The 13,596-nt window shown below is 30.4% G+C and overlaps 2 protein-coding genes across 2 annotated transcripts in view; one reads left to right on the forward strand and one right to left on the reverse strand.

The window, feature by feature from the left end:
• LOC106680870 (uncharacterized) overlaps nucleotides 1-4,480 on the reverse strand; it is a 31,897-nt gene extending 27,417 nt beyond the window's left edge. Inside the window, exons 1-2 of the transcript XR_001343152.2 lie at nucleotides 4,169-4,480; nucleotides 3,518-3,690 (exon numbers count right to left, since the gene is read on the reverse strand). The gene's annotated coding sequence lies outside the window, so the exon portion shown is untranslated. The remainder of the gene's footprint in view (nucleotides 1-3,517; nucleotides 3,691-4,168) is intronic.
• Tfb1 (transcription factor B1) overlaps nucleotides 3,558-13,596 on the forward strand; it is a 16,251-nt gene continuing 6,212 nt past the window's right edge. The window contains exons 1-8 of the mRNA XM_014420859.2: nucleotides 3,558-3,671; nucleotides 8,094-8,250; nucleotides 9,008-9,209; nucleotides 9,358-9,514; nucleotides 10,391-10,634; nucleotides 10,736-10,877; nucleotides 11,954-12,104; nucleotides 12,184-12,276. Of these exons, the coding sequence (XP_014276345.1) occupies nucleotides 8,100-8,250; nucleotides 9,008-9,209; nucleotides 9,358-9,514; nucleotides 10,391-10,634; nucleotides 10,736-10,877; nucleotides 11,954-12,104; nucleotides 12,184-12,276 (1,140 nt within the window). The 5' untranslated portion in view covers nucleotides 3,558-3,671; nucleotides 8,094-8,099. The remainder of the gene's footprint in view (nucleotides 3,672-8,093; nucleotides 8,251-9,007; nucleotides 9,210-9,357; nucleotides 9,515-10,390; nucleotides 10,635-10,735; nucleotides 10,878-11,953; nucleotides 12,105-12,183; nucleotides 12,277-13,596) is intronic.

The following is a 13,596-nucleotide window of genomic DNA, read 5'->3' on the forward strand; positions in this document are numbered from 1 at the left end:
GAAAGACGTAACATGACGCACATTCATAACGAATTACAGCTAGAAACTGTACAACACATCACACGGAGACATATCAAATTCTTTGACAGTCTCCCTGCTTCCTTCAATCCAGTATTCCAATCTATCAACCCATCCCCTTCATGCGAGGTGGGAGGGCAGGAAAGGTTCCAAAAATCCTATCAACATCACCTCACCTTATAACTCCATCTTCTAATGCACCCCCTCTCTCTCCTCTACACTTATTTTCGACTTCTGGCAGTTTTTTTTATTATTTTACCACTATCTATTGTCTTTAATAATTAATGTTTTTATTTTCTCCATCTTCTATGCGAATCAACATGAGGAGGCCCCTCACCTCCGGATTTTAAAAATAGGACCATTTAGAATGGTCATTTCACAAATAATAAATAAACACTACAGATAACCTTAAAATACCAATACGATTTATTCCTTTTTTCACATAATGAAGCATTCACTAATTAATTGTTTTTCTGTTTTAGAGGGACCGGACAAAAAAAAAAAAAAAAGGCCTCAGTATAAATAATCCTTCCTATTTTGTTTCTCCTGCCGTAAGGCCCGGCGGCTGGCACCTTGTCCGGACTTGCATTCCTCCTTCGTGCCTACAGATATAGTATCCTCTTGAGTGAAGTTACCATCCCAGAGGACTTACGGCTGCCACCGGTAAGACAGCCTGTATACTCAGCTGCTAACCAGTTACCTAACCCATATTGAGTACGCATTTGTGGAGGCCTTTTGGTCAAAGGTACCTCACCTTATCAATTGGAGTCAAATCTTACGCCATCACCCCGACCTGATTTGAACACGCAACCATCTAATTGTCGAGGAGGTTGTGCTCCACTTAATAATGTGAGGTACTCCTGATCAGAAGACTTCGACAATGAGTCTTATAGGTCCCAGCCATAAGTCCTGTAAGAATGGTAACTTTGCTCTGCAGGGTATTTTGTCTGAAGTCGCGGGGGAGGTATGCAAGTCCGGACTGGGTGCCAGCCGCCGGGAATTGCAGGAAGAGTAACTTCGTTCTATAGAATACCGTGTCAGTAGGCATGAAGGGGTATGTAAGTCTGGACAAGGTGCCAGCCGTCGGGCCTTGCGACAGGAGAGATAGAATGGGAAGGATTATTTACACTGAGACCTTGCAATTGCCTCTAAGTCAATTCTCTGGGCTATTAAACATCATCAAAAAGTAGCACGTATTTTCAGTAAAACACACGTGTAAAAACAACGCCTAAGACGTTAATTTTCAGTGGATCAGCAGACTCTATTATAATCTTTATTAATTCAAATAATACATTTATGAATATTACGATATGTTATATATTTGTTACAATTGTGAATTTAAGGAATATTTCAAATATTAATATTAACATTTGCCTGATGTCAGTAGTAGTTTCCGTGTTAGCTGGTAGGTTGCGTCATGCCGAGCCATAGCTGTTTTGGTGGCTGTATTACATACAGTATAGACCAACAGGAGCGGTGTCGCTATAATAACAATAAAGGAAACGCGCTCCAGGAATCGCTTCGCCAACGCCAGTCAAGCTGGTTGGATTGAAACCGGTTTGGTGGTTTCTTTATTCCTTGTTAAGATTGCTCGCATCGAGTTAATTTATTCTCTCGAGTGGTTATGACGGGGCCTGATCATCTAGTGGAGTATCTTCTATAAGTTTGTTTATTTGGATAGTCTGTAACTTTTTCCATTTGTCTCTAGTAGTCGGGTCTTCAAATGTTTACACTAATGGTAGGATCAGTAACCAGGTCTTGTACATGAAGGAGTATATCTTGATAAATATTTGGGATCAGTAACTAAAGTTTAATGGTACTTGAGGTGACTTTAGATGTCGAGAAGACGACTTCACAAGTAACAAACCATTGGAAACTTTAAACTCCAGTAAGGGGACATTGTGACGGAAACTTTCACGCCACATCTGCACGTCCGCCTTTACAGTAAATACAAAATTATACGACCTACTAATCAACTTTCATTCTTTTTCTAATATTTAGAACTTTTCGAGACCATCTCGATGTTATTGTAGATAGGTGCGTAACAAGTAACATCCATGACAATGAATGAGAAGAAGAGTCCACGTGTAGAATTCATATTGAATCATAGATTTTGCCCTCAAGTATAATTAAGCAACGTAGAGATTCCTGTATACGAAGATATTAGGTATTTAATTTGTTGCCTTAACAACTTGACTGATTTGAAGAACGCACATGAAACTAAAATGGGAAGAACAGTACTTATGTATTAGAATTCCCGAACTATGTTTCACTAGCTAAGGGTTAACATCTACTGTATTATTATTATTATTGAATCACTGGACACCGATTTTCGCTCAGATAAACAAACCTCCAATGGATCCTATCAGTTGGCGCCGTGGCCTTAATCTGCATTAACACAACTCAGTTTGTAGTGTCAGGTTATAACACAACAGAAATGAAGTTCGAGGAAGGGGTTAGTCCTTAAGTACCGAAAAAACTAAACAGAGTAACCAGATTACAATCTTATTGACCACTATTACAGACGTGCAGAGCTATCTTTAACTAACTGTATAAATGTTTACACAAACTAATATATGTAACATACGAGACTGAACTCTGAGGTTTAGCTAAAACCTTCAAACCCAAATCATTCAGTCCTATTAGTCAAAAATATTGTGAATAATTGTATATGAATCATTCTGTTACAAATAATGTAGTATATAAGGTGTTAGACATTACAAAATTTCAGAATCTGCTAAAGAATATTATAATAACTGTTATCAGACTGGCTTAATTATAAATCCACTGACAGACATACTAAAATGCTATAGGAACCCATAAAGTTCATCCACACTTAGGAGGTGATGGTTCTTGATAAATGTTGAACCAACTTGCACTCCTGATGAGAGATAAGATACTCTTTAGCAGACAATAAATTTGCTTATTTTAAAAAAGATTACCAAGGATTTGAAGACTGGAAATTTCGTTTACAGACAAAGTTTATTTAAAGTAAGTTATTAATAAAATAAATATTTTTGAAAAAATGAAATATAATGTTTTTATTTTGTAAAATGTTTATTAAATATTGATTTTGGATCTACAGATATTGGTCAAAATATCATAAACAAATATATGACGCATGATAAATACATAAATTGAACTAGATTAATTACATGCAACATATCTTACCTAAATACAATTGATAATTTTGATTAGGAAGCCACGCATTTAGTCATATCAGTTTGATAAAAAATAAAAATGGAATTCCATAAATTATTGTTCTTTATATGGACAATAATACAGACTTACAACTTTTATGTTAAAGGACTTGAGATGTCTTAATTGGTTACAAGGAGAGTACAGTGGCTTACCTCATTTCTTTAATTTGATGAAAGCGAGGAATTATATGTTGCTATCTTATAAATCTAAATTTCATAAAGTTTCTACAATCATGAGAATTTTTATAACCCGTTGATAAGCCATAAGTAAGTTTAATGATTGTTCCATAAACACTTACTCTATGGGTTGGCAATATTGCGCTTGTTGTGCCTCTTATTTTCAGTGGTTCCCGGTGTTGGGCTCTGTAGTGATGTCTCCTCAAGTTTTAAATGGCTTCCACCCCAGGTGGTTGTCAGTCGGAACCTTCTCCATAGAAATAGGTTTCTTATCAGGTATTTGTGTGCAAATTACCTTTAAAAGTGTTTAAAATACAGTTAATTTTACTAATATTTTGTTTTGTGTTTAAAAAATGGCTATTTGTTGCTTATAGTGGATTTATAAACAGTTATTAGTCAAGTGTGATGTTTTAGTTCATATCAATAATGGCGGATCGTCAAGATGTGTTTATTTTATATATAATGAATACAGATTTGTATTTTTTACTTTATTTATTGTGGTATTATTAGCTGTTTCAATCCGTATACGCATTTTTGTGTTTTCTGTTATTTCGGTTTTCTTTTATAACCTGCTCAGTTTTTGTGTTTAAACTGTATGATCGCAATTTAGTTGTAAATCATTTTCAGGCAAGTAATCGCGTTATTATTGAGTAAGTAAGTGAAATCAATAGGTTGTATCACGCTTTTTCGATGTTACTATTTTGTCCAAAAAGTGTAATGAGATTAGCAGTGACAACACGTGAATTTTATTAAGATTACTTTTGTGTTCTCACCTTCCATAGCTTTATTACTTGTTTTCTTTGTGAATATCGTTAACGGTTAATGATGCAAAGTTGCTAGTTAATTTCTAAATGCTTCTGTCCCCTACAGTATTATTTCCAAGTGTTATATTAATAATATTGACATCTAGCCATTGTCTCCTGTTTAATGTTTCTTACTTCCAGTTTTTCACTGTTTCATTTATTCTAATGACTAGCTTTTGGATATAAGTGTTGGAACCCATTAATATAATAATATATTAATATGTTGATAATTTTAAGTATTGTCAACTTTTTTACTTAATGTTTTTTCCAAGTCTGTTTATCTGGAATTTTTGAAAACATTTATTTTAATCTTAATCACACATGTAGTAAACAAAAATTGTAAAGGTCAGATTATTGCCTTGGTTTGACAAGATCATGTGTGACAAAAAGGTGTTTTCTTTTAGAAATTGCCCACAACAAATTTATTAAATCAAAATTAATTTCAATACTATTGGTAGAAAAATTAAGGATCAAGTACTGGCGACATATAGTTCTTTTTTAAGACTACTTTGAATCGAAAAATTGTTACTTCAAAGCTCTATTTCTCAAAACTATGGTTACAGTCTTTCGATCTTGTCAAATATAACAATATAGTAGAGCATAATATCTTTTTAACTTAATCAAAATTTTTTGGTGTCCAACATGAAGCAGTCATGATTTTAATTCCATTACAATCTAGAACACTAATCATACTTACGCTATATTTCTTAGTTCAGTTGTTGTGGTTAATTGCTATTTTAGTAATATAGATATTATTACCTTGTTAAAATTGTAATTTTGTTACTAAAAATATTTTTGACTAGTTCTTTTAACATGTTGATTAATGTAAAGAAACTCTCTTGGAGTGTGGCTACAATTTCTTGAGAGTACAAAACCTTTAATCCCAGCCATTTTTACTGGATTCCCCCGACTATATTAAAAAGTTTTCAATTTTCTCTACGATATTATAAAATATTTTGTTCCTCCTTACTCCTTCGAATATAAGCTTTTCACTTGTGGATGTTCTCATAGCAATAATTTTTTTTGTTCATACTACATTTTATTTATAAAATCTAAATTTCATATTGTATTAGTATTTATTTTTAAATTTTTGTAATCTTTGAGTAAATGTTTTTCCTTAAGTTTTGCAGTTGAGGTTGATTCTCTAATTTTGCAACTTACTGAGTTTTTGAATTATTAATGGAAGTGATAACCCTCACATGAGGACATCTGTGTGCTTAAGGTCATGTTTTTAAAAATATAGTTTGTGATATGAGACTCTCAAAGCAATACTAACATAACTAAAAAAATCTATCTTGAAGATTTAAATTATTTTTATTTTATATTAAAATTTGTTTTTTCTAAATATTCAAGTAAACTATTAGGTATTTATTCATGATGATGTATTTTTCATTGTTTTTTTGTTTTTTTAGGAAGTATACATTTTAATATAAAGTGAAAATCTCTTGAAATTCATTTTCTTAAAGGTTATATTTTTGAGTTATATTATTATTTCATTATTAGTGTGACATATTCAATAGAGATTTAAACAATTGTTATATTGTTTGATCATTCAATTTCAATGGCAAAATTTTAAAATAAGAATTCTTAATAAAACTAAAACTTACTATGTACCTCTGTAATTGCTACATTCAAACCTGTCTTTTTTTTTTTTTTTTTTTTTTTTTTCGGTGTTGCACAGATTAATTTAGTTTATCAAAACAGGATACTTCTGACTCAGTCTATTAATTTCTGTTCTAGAATTTTTCACTGCTCTGAATATAAGCCATCTGTCTCTTCAGCATTTCATTTTCATTTTGAGCCTCTTTAATAGCTATTTCTCTATCCAAAATATATGACTTCTTTTGTTTGTTCCTTATAATAAATTTAAGAGTGTTTTAATATGACCCTTTGATATTGTTTTGGATTTCAGCCAGCTTTTCTCTCCATTTATGCATGTATATTATTATATATCTAAGCATTTTGGACCAAATTATAGTAGAATTTATGTTTATTACCATTCTTATAATTATTTGAAAAAACATAGTTTACTTAAAATTATTTATAAAGTATTATGGTTCTAGTCTTATTGTTTTATTATTATCAGAGATTAGGGTTCATATTTACCTTTATTGAGTAGTTTTATATGTGATAACTAAGTTTAAGTCTACTTTTCGCTGCTTTACTTAAATAGTGGCATATCTCACAAAAATAAAGTTTTAGTTTTATATTGTAATGACATTTTCGAAAGATATCACTGTTAACTGCAGTTTCTTTCTCTATTTTGGTCCCTCTATAGATTATTCCAGAGCTAGTAGGATTGTCAAAAACTAACCATAGGGTAGAATCTAAAGAATAGGTCTCAACCAAAATTGTTTTATTCTTGCCAGATGTGCTACTAATCACGTTAAGCAGAAATATATTGCTAAAGAAAAAATATTTTTGTTGTTCAAATAGTCTATTATTCCAGTTTAAAACTTGGTAACACTATATTCTGTTGTTGGCGTATAACCAACACTGTTGTTGTTACTGATTTAATTGGATCACTGCTGTAGACTTCACACTCTCTGGAGGGATACTTAACTTCCAATATATCAGTTTCAGTTATGGTCTGGGTCTAAATAAGCATAAATATAAATCATTTATAGTGTCAGGTTCATACAGATAATAAATGTCAACCGTTTTCTCTTCAGAACTATTAAATATCATTTGTCATACTTATCATTTAGTATTTGATGAATTTTATAGGTTAAACATTTTATTGAATTGGTGAAATGAATTGTACCTGTTCTATGAAAACATTTATGCAGTTATTAAGACAGGTTTCTTGTTATTATAGATGTTATGCTTGCCTAAAGCTTTACTTATTACCACTTTAATAAACAAACATTTCAATACTTCTATGACCAATTACATATCTATTTCTTTTAGCCAATAAAATTTGAGCCAAAGATTATCCCACGTATTGTACTTTGTCTCTCTGGTTCCACAAGTACTTCCTTTCTTGCACCAACATAATAAATTTTTCACAATCCATATTTGAACAGAAACCTAGGTGGAAAACACAGCTGTTCATATAAAAAATCCAAACACAACTGGATCGGTTCGCAGTTTGCAGCATTACTCGAGACAATGGACAAACCACGAGCTGCTAATGGACGTTATTGTTATCCCCTGTTGTTTGAACCATTCACCCATTTCCGTGCATAATCATTTCAAATTGCATTCGTAACGTTTTGGTTCCAGTGGATGTGAGGACTAATTGATGGAACGCAACTTTTTTTGTATGATACCACTAACTATACCACTATACCAGAAATTATTATATTTAAAAAAATTAAACTACAATCTAGGCAGTAGATGAAAAAAGGAGGATTAGAGCTTGTGCCCTTTTTGCATATACCACCTCACTTGTTATCTATCTCTTCACCAGGACTCCTGACTTCCCTCAGAGTACCTTTTGAGTTAGCAGCACCCAATATTTAGGGCTTGAAATTGTAATAATGTCAAAAAGATATTTGAATCTTGATTCACAGCTTCCAATGTTTATTAAAGATATAATGAAATTCCCATCTGAGACAGTATCATACAGTTTTTCCATGGTAACAAATCCTTTGAAAACAAATTCGTAGTGTAGATACATAAAAATACCAATAGATAGTTTATGTTAGTTAGCCTAATTTTGTAAAACAGGCATATTGGTATTCTATCGTTGGTATGCTATAAACTTTGTGCTACAAGCCATGTCACTACTTTCCATGTTCTATTCTAATTATAGTATTTACAATACTGACTTTCATTAACTTTTTTGACAAATAACATGTAATGTATCATCTTTTTTTTTTTTGTTATTTTTTATAGTATTAGAAATGTTTATTATAGTTAGGACAATAGGTGACTTTTTTTTTTTTTATAGGTCGCAATGACGAGTTCAGAAGATGTTTTGCTCCAAGTGGGGCAGGTTCGGTACAAAAAAGGAGATGGAACTCTGTACCTCATGACAGAACGGCTTGCCTGGATACTTGACCACAAAGATACAGTTTCTGTCAGCCATAGATATTCAGACATCAAATGTAATTATTATTATTAATCTTGTATTATTTTTGGAACATTCGCAAAACAAACATTAAAATCATAAAACACCATTAAATAACAAACCAGTCAATATTTTCCACTGCAGGAATGAATTGGGACAGAAAAATACAAGATAATATAAAAATAGCCCATAAACAGCTCATCTTGTGTAAAGGGGCCATAAAAAGATCCATCAAGTTGATACAATACATTCATCTAATTCTTAATTGGCCATTTATAAGACAAGATAATTTTTTTTTTTTTTTGTCCTGATGAGAGCAGAATTGGGAAAACATTGGGTGGCTAAACATGAAAACAAATTTTATTTTTCCTTTAACATGGCTACTCTACTCTCAATAAAATTGATTACTGACCATTTTATTGCTGGGCTCTTTCCATTGCACCCTGTTTCCTAATTCAAATCTATCAGCTTAAAAGTACCTCTGGTCTTATAATCATATTTTATTATATAATAATCTGTTTTAAAATAATGTTTTATCTTGTTAAAGGTTCTGTTCCTTTTCACTTATCATTTATTGCTATGGAAATATTTTTTTATGTTTTTGATGATTTTAAAATACTAATATTAGATGAAAAGTTTCGATATTTCCTTCTCTGTAAATGACTTACTTATTATTAGCGTTAGTTATATGCTAATGTTTAATTGTAGGAAAATTGTAGAGTTCAAGATATATCCCATTTTATATTGTATTTAATTAATTAATTAATCCTATTGTAATGTATGATCATTTGTAGTGCAAAAGATCTCTCCTGAAGGAAAACCAAAGATCCAACTTCAGGTTGTGCTCCATGACAATACCACGTCTACATTCCAGTTTGTGAATCGTGAAGGAACACCAGCAGCAATAAGGGAAAGAGATAAAGTCAAAGACCTCCTAGTCACACTCTTACCTAAATTCAAAAGAAAAGTAAACAAAGAACTTGAGGAAAAAAATAGGTAACTTTTATTTCTATCTAATTATCAGATAGTTATAATTATTCCTCCTTTAATAGTATTTATTCAAGTATATATGTTTGAATTTTGTAACAATAGAATTTAACCTAGCATTGTATATTGTATTAATAGAAACTTTTCATATTTTCAGGCTCTTATCTGAAAATCCTGGTCTTCTTCAGCTTTATAAAGATCTAGTTATGACAGAAGTTGTTACATCTGAAGAATTTTGGTCTACCCATGCCAAACCATTTATGAACAAAATTGATGCATCAAAGCAGCAAGTTGGTGTTACTGGAGCTTTCCTTGTGAGTAGATCGTTAATTATGCTTTCATAGTTTTAAATCGGTAATTGGTTAAAACTGCATATATGATAGCCTTTGAATGAATTTCAGAATTTACATCCCTGTTTTAGTGTGATAATTCTTAGTTAGCCTAATCTGTGAATAATAATATGTGTGTATAGTTAAAAAAAGTTTTCATGTATAATTCTCCTTTTCTCAGTTGGCCCTGTTGTAATTTACTTATCAGATTCAGATGTTTGGAAATAGGGCGGATCTAGGTTGATTGAGGTAGTCAGTTAACTGATTTTCTATAATGAGGTAGGCTTTTTCTGTTTAAGAGTTTGTAAGCTGATATGTTTATATATTTATGTATTTGTACATCACCCTTATTATTTATCATTTTTATGCGTATGATTAACAAATTTATCTATCCTTTTTCCATTGTTTTCTGCTTATACCTAGTAGGATGACGACAATATCATCAACGACTGGACAACTAAAATAAACTTTAAATACATGGCTTAGTAAACTTTTCTATGTGGTTCAAAATTCTTATACAATTCTCTTTCCTTGCTACCTTTCACTCTTCCTCGACAACCTCCAAAATCATTCATACAAAAAAAGTTTTCTTTGAGATTCCAATACTTGCTTAGCCATCATAGTTCATGATAAGTAAGAACATGCTTTGCTACAAAACAATCTTTGTTTTTTTAATCTTTCACTAGTAAGCCCAAATCACCTGTAGGTCTACATAGTATATGTCAGAATTTTTTCTAATCTGATGGCAAAATAAGAGTCGATTAAAAAACATTTATTTGTAATTTTAAAATAATTGGGAATTTCTACATTTTATATCATCCATGTTAAATTTTAAATATTTAAAACAATTAACTGTTTTAGGCTGATATTAAACCTCAAACTGATGGATGCAATGGTCTCAAGTACAATTTAACACCTGATATAATGGAGTCAGTATTTCGGACATATCCGGCAGTCAGGCAGAAGCATAAAGAAACAGTTCCTCATAAATTATCAGAAGCTCAATTTTGGACTAAATTTTTTCAGTCTCATTATTTTCATAGAGACAGAATTAATACTGGTTCTAAAGATTTGTTTACTGATTGTGCAAAAATTGATGATCAAGGTATTATGGATATTTTATGTTATTAGGCATTATTGTTAATTTTTTCAAAAATGAAAAATAATATCTTTTCCTTTAATATTTATTTTACTTGTTCTTTACAGTTTTAAATAAGGAAACCGAAAGTGTCTCTGACCCACTGGTTGATATTTCTAAATTTGAGGATGTGAATCTTGGGGAAGGATATGGTTCACTTCCAGATAAACCTGGCAGTCAAAATATCGTTCACCAAAATATGATTAAAAGGTATTTTGCTCTTATATTAAGAATACTACCATATTTTCATGCCAATTAGAAAGAATTTGGAATTTATGTTTTTATGTATTAACAAAAATTAATTTATTTCTAAATGGGTACTTCAGAATACTTATTCTGTTTTTAATTATTTGTTACATTTTTATAAGAATGTATTTATTATATGTTTTATCAGCTATTAATTTGTTATTGTTAGATAAAGTTAAATTATACTTTTGTAATTATTACTGTGTAACCAAATTAATCAATGTCATGTTGATTTATTGTGTGAGATAAGTGACACATTTGTACAGTATGAAAAGAATCATTAAATGAACACTCTTCCCATCCTCTTGTAGTTAAAGGGATTTTAGGCATATAGGTTGCTGAGTAACAATACTCTTCATTATATCTGAATGGTTGTTGATTAGATCTGATGGTTGTTTATATTTATCCATTTTCGAATCTATAATCTGTTAAATAATTTAATCTAAATGGTTATGTAACCAATGACTCGTTAGTGGAAGAGATGTTTGATGTCTTTTTCACCTCCTAGCTTTGGAATATGAAAATACAATGGCTAATAACCATTAACACTTCTACTTAGTGTTAAATGATTTCTAGCTTTTGTTACATATTAATTAATAAGGCAGTGAAAATTAGTTACTTATAGTTTGTAATTAGTGCAAATATTATCTTAAAGCAGATTACTATCACCTACATTTTTTTTGTGTATCAGAATAAAATTTATTTCTTTGCCAATGACTTTCATGATTTTTTTTTTTTTTAGTTTACTAAAAGTTTTAAAATTAATTGGTAAAACCTAGCCTGTTAAGAAGATCTCTTTATTTTAGTGGTTTTACTGTTTTTATTTACTTGCGCCTCAAAATATTGAGTTTTATATGTCTTGTATTGTAGGTAGAGTATTCTGACTCTGACTCATTCTTCAGATGCTTAACTAAATCATATAACTTGTATATATTCTCAATGAGGATTAAACTATTTATTTTTTACTGCCATTTGGATTTATTTTATCTTCTTAAAAGCTTAAAATAAGATTTAACTAGTTTTTGTGTTTTATTATTCAGGTTTAACCAGCATTCGATTATGGTATTGAAAGCATGTCAGAGCCAACAGGAATCTCTGAGTGGAAATGATACCATAAGTAATGGAGCCTTATTAAATGGCAATTCTCCTCTAAAACCAGACGATAAATCCAGTGAGCCAGTTTCCAAAAAAGTGAGTTACAACGATTAGAAATCAGTTTATTATAACTTATGTTTTTAATAGATATCTTAAAGATTTTTCTTCTTTTTAGGCTAGAATACAAGAGAAAATAATGTATGATGACTTGGATGAAAAAAGTGAATTATTGAAACATCATAGCCCTGTCAAACTTAACCTTTCAAGAGTAAGTAGTGATATTTAGTATTTGTGATATTTCTTGGTATTGGTTAAAAAAATTGGTCAGACTAAATTTAAGTTGTATAAGAACTAAATTGTACACAAAGAGGTGAGAATGTGTGTTTATAATAAATAAAATGGTGATGTGGTTGACTGTTGGTGCTACATTTCATCAACGGTTAAGTTCAGAAATAGAACATACAGTAATGAATTGTGTTGTTTGATGAGTGCTAACATTTGAGCTTAATTATTTGCCTTCATCAGGAATAGGTTAAATAAAATATAAATGATAAAACTAGAAGTGATGTTTATGAAAAAGTAAATATAAAATATATGAGTTATGTTGGACTAAAAGAAATAGTTGATAGAAGCATGAAAAAGTATATAATAAAAGTGCTAATAGGATGTTAAAACATGGTACTTCCACTTCTTTTTGAGTGGTGATTATGGATTTTCTCTTTTAAGTTTGGGTTTCCTTTTGTCTATGCCAGAAATAAATTTAAAGTGCATCTTAATTTTGTTTGTTGTTTTTTTTCGTAGAATTTGAAATAATTTTATATTTCTAAATTAAAATTTGAATATCTAATTTTTTTTAAATGATGCTAATAGTACATAAAGAGGTCATTGGTAATTTTAAAAAAGGAATCAGGTAGTCATGTGAAAGTGCATCAATCTATTTCTGCTAGAGACCGTTTTAAGTTACTAAAAATTATATATCTCAATATCCTTCAATAAAACAAAAATCATATTGAATAAGCAAAAAATGAGTTTTCAGAAAAGCTCTTTGCTATTAAAAATATAAGCAAATGAATTGAAGATGAGTTTCAATAAGGAACTTAATTGTTAATGTCGGTAAATTTAAATAAAATCAGTGTTAATAGACACATAATACCAATGATTTGTTAGTGGAAGAGATCCTTTTATCTTTTTAAATAGAAAAATACTATTTACACTTCGACTCAGTGTATAATTTCTAGCTTTTATTGGATATTAGCTAGTTAGTGAAGATATAACAATTCAAAATCTATGCAGCACCAAAAACACTTCTTTTGTTTTATATTCAAACAAAAGATGTGTTTTTGGTGCTCCATAAATTTTGAATTGTTCTATCTTCACTAATTAGCTAATATCCAATAAAAGCTAAAATTATACACTGAGTCTAAGAGTAAATAGTATTTTTCTATTTAAAAGCTTATGTTTTGGTTTGTTTCAGTGTAATCTAAATAGTTATGTAACCAATGACTCGTTAGTGGAAGAGATGTTTAATATCTTTTTCACCTCCAAGCATTGGAATATGAAAATACATTGGCTAATGACCGTTTGAATT

Source organism: Halyomorpha halys, unplaced genomic scaffold, assembly GCF_000696795.3.
Source record: "Halyomorpha halys isolate HHAL.00 unplaced genomic scaffold, Hhal_1.1 Scaffold297.1, whole genome shotgun sequence".
Classification (NCBI taxonomy): domain Eukaryota; kingdom Metazoa; phylum Arthropoda; class Insecta; order Hemiptera; family Pentatomidae; genus Halyomorpha; species Halyomorpha halys.